The sequence below is a fragment of the Leuciscus leuciscus genome (assembly GCF_965113295.1).
Source record: "Leuciscus leuciscus genome assembly, chromosome: 5".
Classification (NCBI taxonomy): Eukaryota; Metazoa; Chordata; class Actinopteri; order Cypriniformes; family Leuciscidae; genus Leuciscus; species Leuciscus leuciscus.
Genome location: NC_138729.1, coordinates 45,401,444 through 45,418,488, shown reverse-complemented (window position 1 = coordinate 45,418,488; position 17,045 = coordinate 45,401,444). Strand labels below are relative to the sequence as shown.

The 17,045-nt window shown below is 37.4% G+C and overlaps 1 protein-coding gene across 1 annotated transcript in view; it reads right to left on the bottom strand.

Annotated features, from left to right (window-relative positions):
* Nucleotides 1-9,331: 9,331 nt before the first annotated feature.
* mapk1 (mitogen-activated protein kinase 1) overlaps nucleotides 9,332-17,045 on the bottom strand; it is a 30,796-nt gene continuing 23,082 nt past the window's right edge. The window contains exons 6-9 of the mRNA XM_082170857.1: nucleotides 16,382-16,513; nucleotides 16,003-16,112; nucleotides 13,737-13,865; nucleotides 9,332-12,071 (exon numbers count right to left, since the gene is read on the bottom strand). Of these exons, the coding sequence (XP_082026983.1) occupies nucleotides 13,749-13,865; nucleotides 16,003-16,112; nucleotides 16,382-16,513 (359 nt within the window). The 3' untranslated portion in view covers nucleotides 9,332-12,071; nucleotides 13,737-13,748. The remainder of the gene's footprint in view (nucleotides 12,072-13,736; nucleotides 13,866-16,002; nucleotides 16,113-16,381; nucleotides 16,514-17,045) is intronic.

Sequence of the window (17,045 nt, the reverse complement as noted above, 5' to 3'; positions counted from 1 at the left end):
TAAAATAAATTACATATATAGGCCTAATAAAAATAATTACTTTGTTAAGCTGACTAATATTTATTTCGCATCTTGATAGTTTCTGATTTATTTCTAAAGAGTTATACTGTTACTGCTAGGGAGAATTTGAGGTACAGCAAGTAGCCTACAATTATGTGTGTCGGAAATAATAAGACAAATTTATAATAAGCGTAATTTATTTAAGATAATTAGTGAAGTCACCACTGAATGTTCTCATTAAATTTCCGTATTTCTTTCTTTAATAATTTCTGTATTTGTACACTTACTGACTCGCTGGGTAGAATTCATTGTGAACTTTAAAAGACACCTCGTCATCTTGGTTGTTTTGATTAATTTGCGTTTGCTTAATTTGAACGTTTCCCTCGAAAATATTTGAGAATACGTAGGTTAATCATGACGGTATTCTCTTCCGCAAATATGACAACTAATCAGGTTGAGAATTATTTGTGTCAACCAATCAGCTGCCGAGACAGATCGCTCACAGAGCCAATCGCCGAAGGCTCCGCGCTCCAGACAAACACAGAGCCCGCGCTCACAGCATCTCGCTTGTTTTCGATAATGCGCGTTCACTGCAGAGACACGTGCACGGCAGCGCGCTCCAGTCCTTAAAGCCATAACACGTGGTTCAGGTAAACAGTGCAATGGCCCGGATGTTGGTGCTATATTTATCGTTTAAATTAAACAGCAAGGTCATAAGTTATAATGGAAATATATTATGTAACGATAATAATGATGTAGCCCTAGTGATTATTATTAACTATAAATAAAACTGTTTGGCGAAATGGAAGTAGAGTTCTTGATTACAGTCTCGAATAGGAATATAATAAACGATACGTAAAAAAAGAAAACGGTCCTCTCACCCAATCTAACTTACATTCTCCATCGGCAGTTGTAGTTTAGAAACTACGGTCAATAATAGGTATAACTACGTAGAATGAAAACAATTCTTTATTATTAATATAGTTAAACTCTGTCGCCATCTAATGTACCAACACTGCAATTGCTCCAAACGCTACAGACATTTTCATTATGATCAGAAAAATACTGTGCTAAACTGCAACGTATTACAGTTATATTAATAATAATAATATAATATTTATGATAATTATAATAATTATTATATAGTACTATTTTTTATTATATATATTCATTACATGAAGAACTGATTAAGGACAACTAGACAGACATTTCTGTTCAAGCAGGGACCTTTTTAATAGTAACTTTTAGACTATTATGCCAAAAAAAAAAAAAAACTCAAAAATAAAGATCCTCTTGAAAGGGACACCCTTCATAAAATATACAGGAAGCTATAGTATGTTCATATATACAGTACCTCCTGCTTATAATGTGTGAGGAAAAATAATATAATGATATTATGTATAATTATTTGCATTGTGAGAACTTACCCCATAATGTGACAACATGCCCCACTGTTTTACAAAATACTTTTTTTTAATGAATTGTGACAACAGCATGCACTGCTGTTTTACAGGAGGCATTTTCAATGAACAGCATCTTTTTTCCTGTCTGAAATCTTCAATACGTTTTTTTTTAGTCAAGACAGATGTCAGATTTTTTTTTTAATGTGACAACTTGCCCCAGTCTCCCATATTTGAAAAAGCCTATTGACAGTTGGCGGTTCAAATAAATACCTTGCCATCATGCATTAGTGTTGGATAAGGATCTAAGCATGTATGATGAATTATTATGTTATAATGCATGTCACATTCTCACAGGAAAGCATTTATCCTGCAGTGTGCTTGTCATCAAGAACAGCAACAGCACTGTTAGCTGAGGGTTAACGCAGAGACTCGTTTATTTTGATCGAGCGTCTAAATAGTTTTCATCAAGCTGCCACTGGTTGTCATGGATGGCAGCCGCTCATGCTTGTTTTATTACATCACTGCACTTTACCTTTTCTTATTCACTCAATCAAGAGTGCAAAGAAGCACTTCTGTTGCCGTGACAACCAAGACAACACAATGGAATCAGAGTATGACGTCGCTGTCGCTGCCCTACAGACAACCTGAACAATACAGGTTCATAAAGCTCAAGCATGTTTGCCTGATGTGTGAGAACCAATGAGGTTCATTCTCGTGTTACGCAGCACGTTTGAGCATCCACAAGAACCAATGAGGTTTGTTCGCACGTCAAGTAATTTCGGTTGCGCTTCTGTTCATGTTCACGGATCAATATGTGAATAAAAGCCTAAATTCAATCTGTTCATCATTTAAAGCGATCGTGTCTCTTCAGAAAATGTGGACTAAACCGCTTAATTCATATGTATTCATTTTACGATCTCTTTGTAAACATTTTGATACCAAAGTGGTAGTTGCGTAGCTGTCAATGGAGGGACAGAAACAGCTAACATTTCATAAAAAAATATCTTCATTTGTGTTCCTAAGATAAACGAAAGTCTTATTAGTGCAGCAGATTAATGGCATATTTCAAGAGAATCGTTCAAATTGGTATAGAAGCATGAAATTTGACACAGATACTCTCTAAGGGTCACTTTTTGGGAAAAAGGCGTTGGCCACCGAAAAATTCAACATGGCGGCCATTTTTTCAAGATGGCCGCTATTTCTGTAAAATGCTCATTATGTCAATTGTTAAAACAGTGATGTAGGCATAACATTTTGTGAAAATACTCTCTTCAGAATGTTTTTTTGGAAAACAGTGCTTGTCCCTCAAAAATTCAAGATGGCTACCAGTTTTCAAGATGGCCGCCATTTCTCTTGAATCCTTACATCTTTTTTTCAAATGGTGCTGCTATCATGAAATTTGGTACAAATATTCTTCAAGGAACATTATCATGGAAAAAGGTGTGTGCCGCTCAAATTCAAGATGGTGACCATTTTCAAGATGGCCACCATTTCTGTCAGAGCTCAATTGAATGTGTTAAGGAAGGTTTTGTTTAATAGAGTGAACGTCATTACACAACCAGGGCACACTGGTGACTTAACTGCTGTGGAACTCAGCATGGGGTTCAGTGTCAGCTGATCTAGTTTTACTTACACTGTAGTTCTTGACTAGTAGTAATAGTATAGCTAAGTTTAGTGTCCCAAATGCTGTCTACCAGCCCCTCATCAATTAGCTAGTAATAGATGTAGTTAGATAGCCGCACCTGAATTGACAGGTTGTGCCAGCGCGGGAGAGCCGAGCCAAGGGTAAGCGGGGCAATACATGACTTGTTCATGTATGCTTACCTGGAAGGTGTACAGATCACACGGGACTTAAATGGCACTGGATGAATGATCGGGCTAGGTGTAGGTGACCCGTACCTAGTTGTATCCCATACCTGAATGTGTACTATGTCTATGATTGAGGTGGTAAAAGGATAACCCCTTGGCCTTAATCAGACAACAAACCCCCAAAATGGCAAATGAAATTCCCATGTCAGCCAAGAGGCCAACTGATTGGAAGAAATGTTGTCTTTGTCAGACAGACACAAAGGAACCCCTCCAATCGCCACCTACCCATCATGTTTCTCAACATGATGGCTATAAAATGATTGCCACCAACATTCCACTCTTACACAAGATGAACAAAATGCCAATGACCCTGGACCTGGAACGACTGGATGAAGGTGGTGGTATAGAAGCTTTGAGAAGGAACCAAGCAAAGTATCACTACAATTGTCGACTTCGGTTCAACCACACAAAGTTACTTCGTGCCCAGAAGCAACAATCCGATGCTCAATGTAGTGAGATAGATGAAGGCCAAACAAAGCATCGCAGAACCATGATGCAGAAAAGTCTAGATGATCAGGTTTGCTTTCTTTGTGATAACATATCTCCTGAATCTGACCTACGTCAGGTAATGACACTGCAACTGAATGACAGACTACATGAATGTGCACAAACACTGAATGATGCTAAATTATTGTCTCAACTAAGTGGTGCTGATGCCATTGCACAGGAGCTGAAATACCATCATTTGCGTCTCATTTATCTTTACAACAGAGAGAAACCTCAGAAGGCTTGAGAAAGAGTCACAGAGTGAAACGATTCAACCAGCCATCTTTCCTATGGCTCTTTCTGAACTGGTCACCTATATTGTTGAAACCAGTCTCAATTCTGATGGTCCTTCCGCCTTCCGTCTCGCAGATACAGTGGGGAGAACAAGTATTTGATACACTGCTGATTTTGCAGGTTTTCCCACTTACAAAGCATGTAGAAGTCTGTAATTTTTATCATATGTATTCTTCAACTGTGAGTGACGGAATCTAAAACAAAAATCCAGAAAATCACATTGTATGATTTAAGTAATTAATTTGCATTTTATTGCAAGACATAAGTATTTGATACATCAGAAAAGCAGAACTTAATATTTGGTACAGAAACCTTTGTTTGCAATTACAGAGATCATTCGTTTCCTGTAGTTCTTGACCAGGTTTGCACACGCTGCAGCAGGGATTTTGGCACACTCCTCCAGACCTTCTCCAGATCCTTCAGGTTTCGGGGCTGTCGCTGGGCAATACAGACTTTCAGCTCCCTCCAAAGATTTTTTATTGGGTTCAGGTCTGGAGACTGGCTAGGCCACTCCAGGACCTTGAGATGCTTCTTACAGAGGCACTCCTTAGTTGCCTTGGCTGTGTGTTTCGGGTCGTTGTCATGCTGGAAGACCCAGCCACAACCCATCTTCAATGCTCTTACTGAGGGAAGGAGGTTGTTGGCCAAGATCTCGCGATACATGGCCCCATCCATCCTCCCCTCAATACGGTGCAGTCGTCCTGTCCCCTTTGCAGAAAAGCATCCCCAAAGAATGATGTTTCCACCTCCATGCTTCACGGTTGGGATGGTGTTCTTGGGGTTGTACTCATCCTCCTTCTTCCTCCAAACACGGCAAGTGGAGTTTAGACCAAAAAGCTCTATTTTTGTCTCATCAGACCACATGACCTTCTCCCATTCCTCCTCTGGATCATCCAGATGGTCATTGGCAAACTTCAGATGGGCCTGGACATGCACTGGCTTGAGCAGGGGGACCTTGTGTGCGCTGTAGGATTTTAATCCATGATGGCGTAGTGTGTTACTAATGGTTTTCTTAGAGACTGTGGTCCCAGCTCTCTTCAGGTCATTGACCTGCCGTGTAGTTCTGGGCTGATCCCTCACCTTCCTCATGATCATTGATGCCCCACGAGGTGAGATCTTGCATGGTGCCCCAGACCGAGGGAGATTGACCGTCATCTTGAACTTCTTCCATTTTCTAATAATTGTGCCAACAGTTGTTGCCTTCTCACCAAGCTGCTTGCCTATTGTCCTGTAGCCCATTACACAGCTCTCTGGTCTTGGCCATTGTGGAGAGGTTGGAGTCTGTTTGATTGAGTGTGTGGACAGGTGTCTTTTATACAGGTAACAAGTTCAAACAGGTGCAGTTAATACAGGTAATGAGTGGAGAACAAGAGGGCTTCTTAAAGAAAAACTAACAGGTCTGTGAGAGCCGGAATTCTTACTGGTTGGTAGGTGATCAAATACTTATGTCATGCAATAAAATGCAAATTAATTATTTAAAAATCAAACAATGTGATTTTCTGGATTTTTGTTTTAGATTCCGTCTCTCACAGTTTCGGTGTACCTATGATAAAAATTACAGACCTCTACATGCTTTGTAAGTAGGAAAACCTTCAAAATCAGCAGTGTATCAAATACTTGTTCTCCCCACTGTATGTGCAACCTGTACCAGCAGCGTATCCTTTTTCTAACAGTGGCAATTCCTCTCTGTGGACTACACCTTGCCGTGGTGGAGAGGCTTGTGTACTCCAATGAACCTGAGACCTATGCCGGTGGGGATTTTATAGCCCTGGCAAGTTTAACTAAGCTGGACAGGTCAAAGGAGAGGAGGCAGACAAAGCAGACATTATGACTATTTGACAGAAATGGTGGCCATCTTGAAAATGGTGTCCATCCTGAATTTTTGAGTGGCACATACGTTTTTCCAAAAGAGTGTTCCTTGAAGAATATTTCTGCCTAATTTTATGCTTGCATCACCATTTGAACACTTGAAATAATTAATATTCGACAGGAACGGTGGCCATCTTTAAAAATGGCGGCCATCTTGAATTTTTGAGGGACAAGCATCTTTTTCTATTAACATGTCCTTCAGAGCGTATTTGTATAAAATGTTATGCTTAGATCACTGTTTGAATAATTGATATAATAAGCATTGAATAGCAATGGCGGCCATTTTGAAAAATGGCCGCCATATTGAATTTTTGAGTGGCCAACGCCTTTTTCCAAAATAGTGGCCCTTAGAGAGTATCTGTGCCAAATTTCATGCTTCTATACCAAAGTGAACGATTTTTTTACTAATCTGCTGCACTATATGGGTTTGGAACAACATGAAGGTTAGTAAATGATGACAGACTTTACATTTTTGGGAGAACTATCCCTTTAAGGCTGCCAAATTACGCCTGCTTTGACTAGGGTTGGGTATCGGTTGGGTTTTATCCGATACCAGTACCTACTCGGTATTTTTCAAACGGTTCCGGTGCTTAAACGGTTCTTAAACCGGTACTTAAGAAAACGAAACCGCACACACTTTATCAAAAAAAATAATACCTGTGTGTGTTTTCTGAAAAAGATTTTCTGATTTCTGATTAAATAAAAAAATTGTGCCGTTTAAAAGGCTACTGATGTAGCCGAAAACACTTAAGTTAAGATAAAATTTTTGTCTTCTCATATTATTTATATATATTATATATTAGGCTATATTACGTATTATATATTATAGACTTTTACAAAACAGAGAAATATCTGACACTGAGCAGAAATATTTAACACACATAGTATAGCCTCATATAAATATACTTGATATACTTCATACTTGATATGCAAGATTTGCAGTTGGCATTAAAATACTAGACTTACCCGAAGAGGAACACTGCAGCTGAACTTGAACTTTAGTCAAGAATGTGAGAGGTTTTGGGTTCTAATCCGCCTTCGTAGTTTTTTGTTTGTTTGTTTGTTGTTGTTGTTGTTGTTGTTTTTTTAAACCGATTATGCTCATCAGTGGTTGTATATCAAGCAGGGACACTTTGTGTGCATTAGGCTATATTTTTTTATTTCACCAGAACTCTCCACGCACATACTCATCTGAGACGCGAGCGCACACACACACACACACACACACACACAAACTCGCGCACATACTCATCTGAGACGCGAGCACACACACACACACACACAAACTCTACACACACGAGACGCGCGGAACTCTCCGCGCACATACTCATCTGAGACGCGAGCTCACACACACACACACACACACACACACACACACACACACACACACAAACTCACGCACATACTCATCTGAGACGCGAGCACGCACACACAAACTCTCCGCGCACATACTCATATAGACGACGCCTCATAAATAGATCGATCTCTGCAACGTATTGAAGCGCGTCCGCGTCCAAAGTATTGAAGCGCGCGTGAAGAAAGTGCGGTGCGCGAGCCACAAGAATCCGCGCCACTGATCGCAGGCAACGAGCACTTTGATCATTTAAAAAAAACACAATTCAGAGCTAGATCGTCTCTTATTTAACAAACGAACTAAATGAATGCTCTGCTGGTTAACTGGAGATGTTTTGTTATTGGATCATTCGTGCCGCGAGATGTTTTATAGGGGGCGGTGAAAAAAGTCAGGCACCGAAAGTTGCGTTCTTATTCGGTCTGGTTACTACCGTTTACGTCGGAACCGGTTCTCTATTGGAACCGGGTTTCGGTACCCAACCCTAGCTTTGACCCACCTCAGAACCTAGTGTCAAAGTATACAGTTGAAGAAATTGCTATGTAAATGCATTTATGCCACCTCTGACTAAGCAGCATTACAAAAAAAGCCTGTGTAAAGACACCATAATTCCAGCACAGTTGTGCTTCTGTGCCTCTTTTGCAGTGTACATTTAGATTGATCTAGACGGAGACATTTCTGTTGAAGCAGGGACCTTTTTAATAGTAATTTTCAGAATAATTAATGCAACAACAAAAAACTCAAAAATGAAGATCACCTTGTGAGGGACCCCCTTCATAAAATATTTATTTTCATGGATATATACTGCTTAAAATGTGTGAGAAAAATACTATATACAGACCCTTTCCAAAAAATTTGAATATCATGGAAAAGTTTATTTCTTTCCATAATTCCATTCAAAACGTTAAACTTCCATAGATTATAGATTGAGGGCCCACAACTTAAACGATTTCAAGTATTTAGTTGTTTATTTGTACATAATTTGGGCTTCCAGCTCATAAAACCCACGAAAACAGGATTTAAAAAAAAAATTGAATATTACATGAAATCACACAGTAATTACACAGTGATACCATGGTCATTGAACCAGGTTTTGGTTCTTTTGGCAGTGTGGGCAGGTGCAAATCCTGCTGGAAAATGAAGGAAGCATGAAGTGCTCTGAAAATGTCCTGGTAGACGGCTGCATTGACTTTGGATTTTATAAAGCACAGTGGACCAAAGTCCTCTTTTCTGATGAGAGCAAATTTTGCATCTCAGAGTCTGGTCCCAGAGTCTGGAGGAAGAATGGAGAGGCACACAATCCAAGATGCTTGAAGTCCAGTGTGAAGTTTCCACAGTCTGTGTTGGTTTAGGGAGCCATGTCATCGGCTGGTGTTGGTCCACTGTGCTGTCCACTCAACGCAGCCGTCTACCAGGACATTTTCAGAGCACTTCATGCTTCCTTCAGCAGACAAGCTTTATGGAGATGCTGACTTCATTTTCCAGCAGGATTTGCACCTGCCCACACTGCCAAAATAACCAAAACCTGGTTCAATGACCATGGTATTACTGTGTGATTACTGTGTGATTTCATGTAATATTCAATTTTTTTGAAATCCTGTTTTCGTGGGTTTTATGAGCTGGAAGCCCAAATTATGTACAAATAAACAACTAAATACTTGAAATAGTTTAAGTTGTGGGCCCTGAATCTATAATCTATGTCAGTTTAACATTTTGAATGGAATTATGGAAAGAAATAAACTTTTCCATGATATTCTAATTTTTTGGAAAGGGTCTGTAGATACTTTGTTTCCGAAATGAGTTTCTTTTATTTGACATTGTACTAAAAAGCCATAACAAATCTGAATTATTTTTTTAATTTATAGCATTTCTGTTTTCTACAGAATATAAGACTACTTTCGAGTCAAGGCTGATTGCAGGTTCCCAGTGTGACAACATGATTCTGATGTATCTGATATGTTCAACACATTTGTAGTAGACTTGAATATTGAAGATTGGCCTATACACAGTCCAACACATGAAACACTAGCAGTAATATCAAGGAGACATGAGGCAAACATATAATACAATTTGTTTTATTCTGCTGTTTCTAGGTTACATGACTTGGCAGATGCAGAGATCACTATCGGTAAAGAACCTTGGCTGTCTTTTTGAGCAGTAAAAACAAGCCTTTGAGACATAATGTCACCTTTTTCAATAGATTCAAAAGATTTTAATATATTTTTGAAATGTTTGTAATCACAAGTTTCCCAAGTGACTTTACTGACACCCTCTGAAACTCATCCGAGGGTCCGAATCCCGGGAGTTTCGAAGCTTGTAAGTGAAATTCACAACAAGAGTCGGCCATTGCTAACAAAAAGGAGATTAATACACAGAGACATTTTTTTTTTTTTTTTACAAGATTAATAATAAATCACTAGACAATAATTTTTTACAATAAAAACAGTTCTGCACAAAACTTTCAAGAACTGAAGGCAAAATGCAACAGGATCAAACCAAGTAGGGCAAAAATAAAAGGTGTATTTATTTTTCTTTATACTTCCTCAAATCACAAAAGGTGTGACAAATAGGACTTAAAATTACATAAAGAGAATTGAGATTTTTTTTTTGGTTTTCACGGGTTTTTTAAATATATATATATAAATGTATATATATAAGTTCAAGAGTATACCGCAAAAAAAGTCACAACTTATCCCCAACAAAACAAAGCTGCACGATAAATGTTTTCGTGATTCATAAAGGCACACAGAAACAGACAGGCTGCACACTGATTCGGCAGAAGCTATCTTACAGAGTTTTGCAATTTTTTTACATTTTATTTTTTTATGCATGTATTTAAGATAATAGCCCATTCTCTCCTTGATCACTAGGTGGCCCCTTGCCAGATATTATATAGGCGAAAGTAACGTGGAGTTAGTAAACCAAAAAGGAAGCAAATGTGGGAAAGAAACACTTCGCAAAAGCCATGCACATGTGCGCACATCAGTATCAATAACTTAGTATCTAAGACATCGACTGAACTCCATTATCACAAACCTTCAAGGGCTATCTCGCTCACTAATTGCACAAAAGTTTGCATCATAGCACATACAGTTCCAGGTAGACATTCTCTCTCATTTCGTCTGGGTCTAGCAGACGAGCAGAAAATATCCTATGATTGAAATGGATTAATAAAAGGTGCATTTCCATGGCTAGAGTCCCCTAACTTCCATATGGAATTAAACCTGACGTTCTGGTTGAGCTGACTGATTTAGGTCATCTAAAAAGCTAATCTCGATTTTTTTTTTTTTTTTTAAACACTGAAAGGAACATGAATTATTAAAGAAGTGCAACCAAAATATACAAGCAAAACAAAGGAGTGTTTTTTTTTTTAAACTCATAATACTCTATATAGGAAATATGAGACCACAAAAGGTAGGTTATAACAAAAACCTGAGAGTCCAATAGCGGAATCCCCAGCAGTGTGGCACTTCCATTTTCTTTGTATAGAAAGCTTTTTAACAGTCATGCAAGGGCACAGTCTTATTGATACAAGGCGGCTGGGGGGGGGGGTGGGACAGGGAAAGCAAAAAGACAAAGAAATATACAAAAAGAAAGAATGAATGCAGATGAGCAGAGCAGGCACTGTACGTTTATAATAAAGACATCGATTCGAAATTTACCAGTTATGACTGAAAAAACACGAGATTGTTCTTCGTCCCTTGGCAGAAGTTCCTCTAAACCTAGCTAAGTGATAAAGTCCAGTTCCTAAATGGACCTACGTGCATCTTTAGATTCAAAAACACCTGGATTTTGGGAAATACATTCACCTGCATAGCACTTTTTTTTTTTGCAGGTAATGTGGTCACCTTTTGGACAGTGGTGTCGTAACATCTTCAAAGCGGCCTTTTTCTTTGGCTCTTAAGCAAATTTAACAGATTCGTCTATTTTCTAAAAGTGATTAAGGGTTTATGATTGAGAATCAATGTACAAATTTCTATATTTCTATATTCTATATCTGATTGGAGGAGTTAAAATGTACAAAAAAATAATTTGATAAATTAATGAAAGATTTAAGCAATTTTAAGGGGTTATTAGTAAATACATATTTGCATTTATGAAAATATATTAAAGCGTTAAAAAGACACCGTGGCAAATTTAGAGCTCTGTGCACTTTGAGGAGATTGGCGATGCACAATGTGGATAAATGCTTGTCCACTGCATATATATATATATATATATATATATATATATATATATATATATATATATATATATATATATATATATATATAACAATAGAGGAGATCTGCGCCCTCGTTCTCTCCCTGTTTGACCTCTGTGGGACTTCAAAATGGCTTACAGACACCTTAGAAAAGCAGCTTGTTGGAAATATTAACAGGAGGCTAAAAAGAAGCACGACACTAACACAATCATAGACGTTTCTTTTTATGTATCAGAGGACCGAGAGAAAAAGGGTTAATCGAGATGGGTCCATAAACACACACACACAGGCACACAGGCACACTTTCACACAGATAAGCAAGAAGAGAGAAGGATGAGATGCAGAGGAAGAGTGTGAGAGAAGCTCTACACATTTCTTCCATTGTAATGAGATTTGAAGAAAGCAGGAGGGCGCAGGAGTCCATGTTTTCAAATGGGGTCAGATGAACTTTGAAGGCTGCCTGTAGTTTTAGGGTTTAGGAAAAGGAGGAGATAACGATGATGATGATGATGATGGTGATGAAGACCAAAAGAGGACCACAGCGCACAGTGGTGTGGAGACAGAAGCATCAGCATGATCGAATCCAGACCAACACCTACAGACAGAAAACATAGGTTTAGTTATGGTCGAAACAAAACACAATGCGAATAGTTCCAGTCACACTTTACTTTAAGGTGTCCTTGTTACAGCGTAATTATATATTTAAGTACAGAGTAATATTAATTAACAGCATGCACTCACTAAAGGGTTAGGGTTTGGTTTAGTTTAGTTGCATGTATTTACGTCTAATTTATAGTTATTTCTACATGTAACGTGTAACAAAGACACTGTAAAATAAAGCGTTAACCAAATTCCATCTGGGGTCCAAAATTGATGTTTGCAAAATGCCAAAAGACAGTAAAAATTGGCTTTTCAGAGTAAATAAAACACATTAGCAGGTACACTAGTAGTATTCTAAAGTTTGGGGTTAGTATGCAAGTAATCATACTAATACTAATAATATTCATGTTCTTGGCACTGTTTTGTAATCCAGGAAGTGTAAAAGGAACAACCTCGGAACAGCTGCTCCCTCCCGAGAGTCATCCGGAAACATTACACGTCTTTACGCTACTGACACACACATTTATTTCTTTATTCTAATCACATTATTAATGTGTTTAACAGTTTGGGCTCAGTCTTTAAAGGTGCATTGCGCAAGTCTCTGAGTTTTTGCAGAACTATGCCCCCTCTGGCGGCAAGCGAAACTGCAACAACAAAAGTTTCTTTTTTTTTTTTTTTTATCTTGCGTGGAGTTTGCGTTGGTGTTTGAAATGAACTACAAGCCGGTCTCTTAGAATCCATCTTCTACGGAGAATGGCGGCGAATACACAAACCTGCCAGACATAGCCAGGTGAGCGTGCCGTGAACCCGCATGACGTCACGCCCAGTCTCAAATTCCGACCCGAATCCCTCTTATTTATTTTACTGTACAGGATTATAGAGACAATCTCAGTGATCAGAGAAGGGCTCATTCAGCCCATCAGGCAATTGTTTAAGCATGTATGGGTTAGAGAACGGGTATTTTTAACATGAAAAGTTGCGCAATGCACCTTTAAACACACTTTCTATTCATGAAATAATCTTGTATTATCGTTTCCACAAAAATATTAAGCAGCACAACTGTTTTCAACATTGATAATAATAAGAAATGTTTCTTGAGGATCAAATCAGCATATTAGAATGATTTCTGGAGTAAAGATGCTAAACATTCATCTTTGCATCACAGAAATAAACTACATTTTAAAATATACAAAAATAAAGATAAGTATTTGTAAATGTAATAATATTTTAGAATATTACTTTCTACCATATTTTGGATCAAATAAATGCAGCCTTAGTGAGCATAAGAGACTTAAAAAAAAAATATTAAAGAGTCAGACCCCAAACATTTGAACAGTAGTGTACACTCCTTAAATTACAGTGCAAAGATATTTAGTCTTATTGGTGTGATGCATGCATAGTACTGAAATGAATTTGCAAGTGTTGAACAAAAACTAAAAATTTTAAATGTCTTGCATGTGTGCTATGAATCATTTAAGGGTTTAGAAATAGACAGAAGGAAACTTCCTCTTAAAGAGCTCAAAATTATTGGATCCTTTGCACTTGTTCATAGTTATTTTCCAGGTATGCAAAACACACTCACACTTCTTTCTTTCACTATGTGATTGATTCTTTTGTCCATTTAACACAAGCATTTGGCTTCAGCAAATATTCAGTTTACCTGAGCGATAGGCTATGGTCTGAAGGCTAGTTGAAAGCGTGCAGTTTCTTGAAAGATCAGGTCTTTCAAGGTCTCTTTGGGCAAGTCATCCAGCTCCATTTCAAACTTAAACGGAGCTTCAGCAACAGGCTGTGAAGAATAAATAAAGCATGGGATCATGGGATAAAATGCTTTAAACACAACTCTTTTGCTTAAACCTGTACAACAATATTATTCACTAAAGCTGTTTTTCAGTGTTGGTAGATAAAGTCCTACACACAAATAGCAAATGATATTCATCAAGTACAGTGTTCAGTGTAGTTATTTGTGCAATAGGGCGGGTGCTTAACTCCATGCAACTACGTCATTCGTAATGTTTTGATGTTATAGACAAGCATTGTGAAAAAGACACAAAAAATACAGAAAATACTGATCACACATGACAAGGTAGCATCAGTAATCTTGCATTCATGCTTAAACCTCCAATCGCTTCTTAACAGACACTCTATAGATAGTCAAAGGTTATTGTGGTCATGTGGCTAATAAAGTGCACTTCATAGTGCTTATGTTAGAAACGCTCAACCTTTGATCACCATAAACTCTAAGATATGAAAAAGCGGAGACAATGATGAAACTAGTGTTCTTGAAAGCAGAGGACAGCAGAATATACATTTTTACATTTATCCTTTACTTTATTAAAGTCAGTCACCCAGAATCCCAAAATGACTGTGACCGGTATGGGACATGTTCGGTTCACATAAGTCTTGTTGTGGCCACGACATATTAACCTGTGGGAACATAATATGTCAAGGCCACGATTCATTAATTGGTGGGAAGGTCATATTAACTCGTAGCCACGAGATCATTTTGTCGAGGACTTATGATGTGGCCACGTGATGTGAAGTCATAGCCTCAAGATCCTATGTTGACGAGTGTAATGCATAAACAAACCTGTGTGACCATGACAACCTGGGATTATCAGAATTTGATTTTAATAATAAATGAATATAACACTTTATTTTAAGGTGACTACGTTACTAGTACTTTCTATAGTAATAACAGTAAATTATGCATGATTACAACAAGTAACTAACTGTAACTCTATATTAAGTACAGGTAGTTAATAAATATTACTCAGTACTTATTCGAGTAAGCACAATGTAACTATGTCACTTTAAAATACAGTGTAACCTAAATTTATATTTAATTTTGAATTAAGAATGACAAAGAATTGCGGAATTAAGAAATTATTATTAACCTATATTATAGGCCTACTATTATATTATATTGCATGATTTTGCCTAAATTCGAATAAGGTTTGTTATTATTAGTAAATGTTAACATAAGACGTAAGAACATAAAATAATATAGGCCTACAAGAAACAATTATCCATTCCATCCCAAAGTCTTTTAAATCCATTAACAGATCGTTTCATTTTTAATATTTGTACATTTATATTTTTACTATTAACTAATATTGTTATGTACTTTTTCCAGAAAGAGTCAGATACTAATCCTTTAATTTTTGGTACTTGCCGATACCTTTCACTGCATTTGTCATTTTTAAATATATTGGTTAGAGAAACCAATTTTGCAATCATATTAGTTTGTTTAGCAAATACATATTTCCTTTAGTTATTTTCATGCATAATGAAGCCTGCTAAAATGTATTGAATGAGCTTGTTACTGTCACTGTTCCTTCTGTTGCTCGATCATATTTTATCTTTCATTTAATTGGACAGCACATATTTAGAGCTTCTGAAGCAGGACTCAGTGCTGAGGATTGGGTCAGCAGTTTAAATGTTTAGTAATAAAATAAGAACAAATAAATCAAATTACAAATTGCAAAAAGAAATACAATAGAACAAGGAAAGGATAGAAATAAATTAAACAGTAGTTTTTGACCTGCAAACTGTAATGGTCTGTAATAATGTAGGGAACCACTGGTTATACATAAATAACTTAACGGTTTATGTTTAACTTACACATACAATTTAGTTTTAATCCGAATGACACGCGTGTGCTTGAGTGAACGATCAGGAATCAAGAGCATGCAACAGAAGTGCTCTCTCTCTACCGTCAGTTAAAGTTAATAATACATGCCTCCTCGTTTTACTTTCTTTGCCATTGACATCCGACTGAACTACACACTTTCCACTGATGTCTGTGAAAAAGTGATACACTCGACAAGCTAGCGCGTATATTTTTTCCTACATACGTTTTACAAAAAATTGCTATTATCAAGAGTTATCCTGCTGGAATTAAGAAAAAGTAGTAGTGAACTGACCTCATCTGAGGGGTCATAGTACTGTTCCAGGTACGGGTGAGCAAGTGCCTCCTCTACCTCAATCCTCTTATGAGGGTTAAAGGTCAACATCTTATCCAACAGGTCCAACGCTACAAGAAAACAGAGCCAAATATTTACACAGTAATCAAACCCAAATATCACACCAGTTCATTAAAAACAAACTTAGCGGATGCTACTTATTTTTAAAAGATGTTACTAAGTGCACGCTTTTAATTGTTATAACAAGAAATTCAAATACCAGTTGTAAAATTGCTTGCAAGTCAATTGCGAGTATGCATACTGGTATTTAAGGTGACTTTGCCTCCAAAATATGAGGACTAGTTTCCTTTAATCAAGGTGTGTGGAGGTGACCTCTGACCTTTAGGATCTGCGTTGGGAAACAGGCGGTTCCAGGGCACTTTGCAGCGGAGAGGAAGTGACAGCAGGTAATTCCTCGCCTTAATGTTGATGATGCAGTTCAGGTCCTCCTGAGTCGGGGAGCCCAAAATACCTACAGGACAAAGAAAAGACAAATAAAACCGATTAGACTAAAGAGGGAGGAAAGGGCATTAAAAAAAACCCATAAGCAATCAAGAGGATAAAGCAAAAGTGAGTATAGAAATTATGAAAATATAAACAAGGAGCTCAAGGGAATAAAAGCAAAAGAGAAAAGGGGAAGCACTCCTTTCTTTCAGATGTGCTTAGTTTTGTTGCATCATTCCTTGCCATCCTGGCCAGCTAAAACAACTGCAGCTTTCACAAGTTTTATACTTTACAACATCACTCATCACTAAAAGATTATCCTTTGTCTTTTGAAATATGAATTTGATATTCTCTAATGTTGGTAAGATCTTGTGTTTTTAAAAAGAAGTGTCTCTTGCTCACCAAGGCTGCATTTATTTGATCTAAAATACAGTAAAAATAGTAATATTGTGAAATATTTTTACAATTTAAAAGAAATGTTGTCTATCTTAATACATTTTAAAATGTAATTTATTCCTGTGATCAAAGCTGAATTTTCAGCATCATTCCACCAGTCTTCA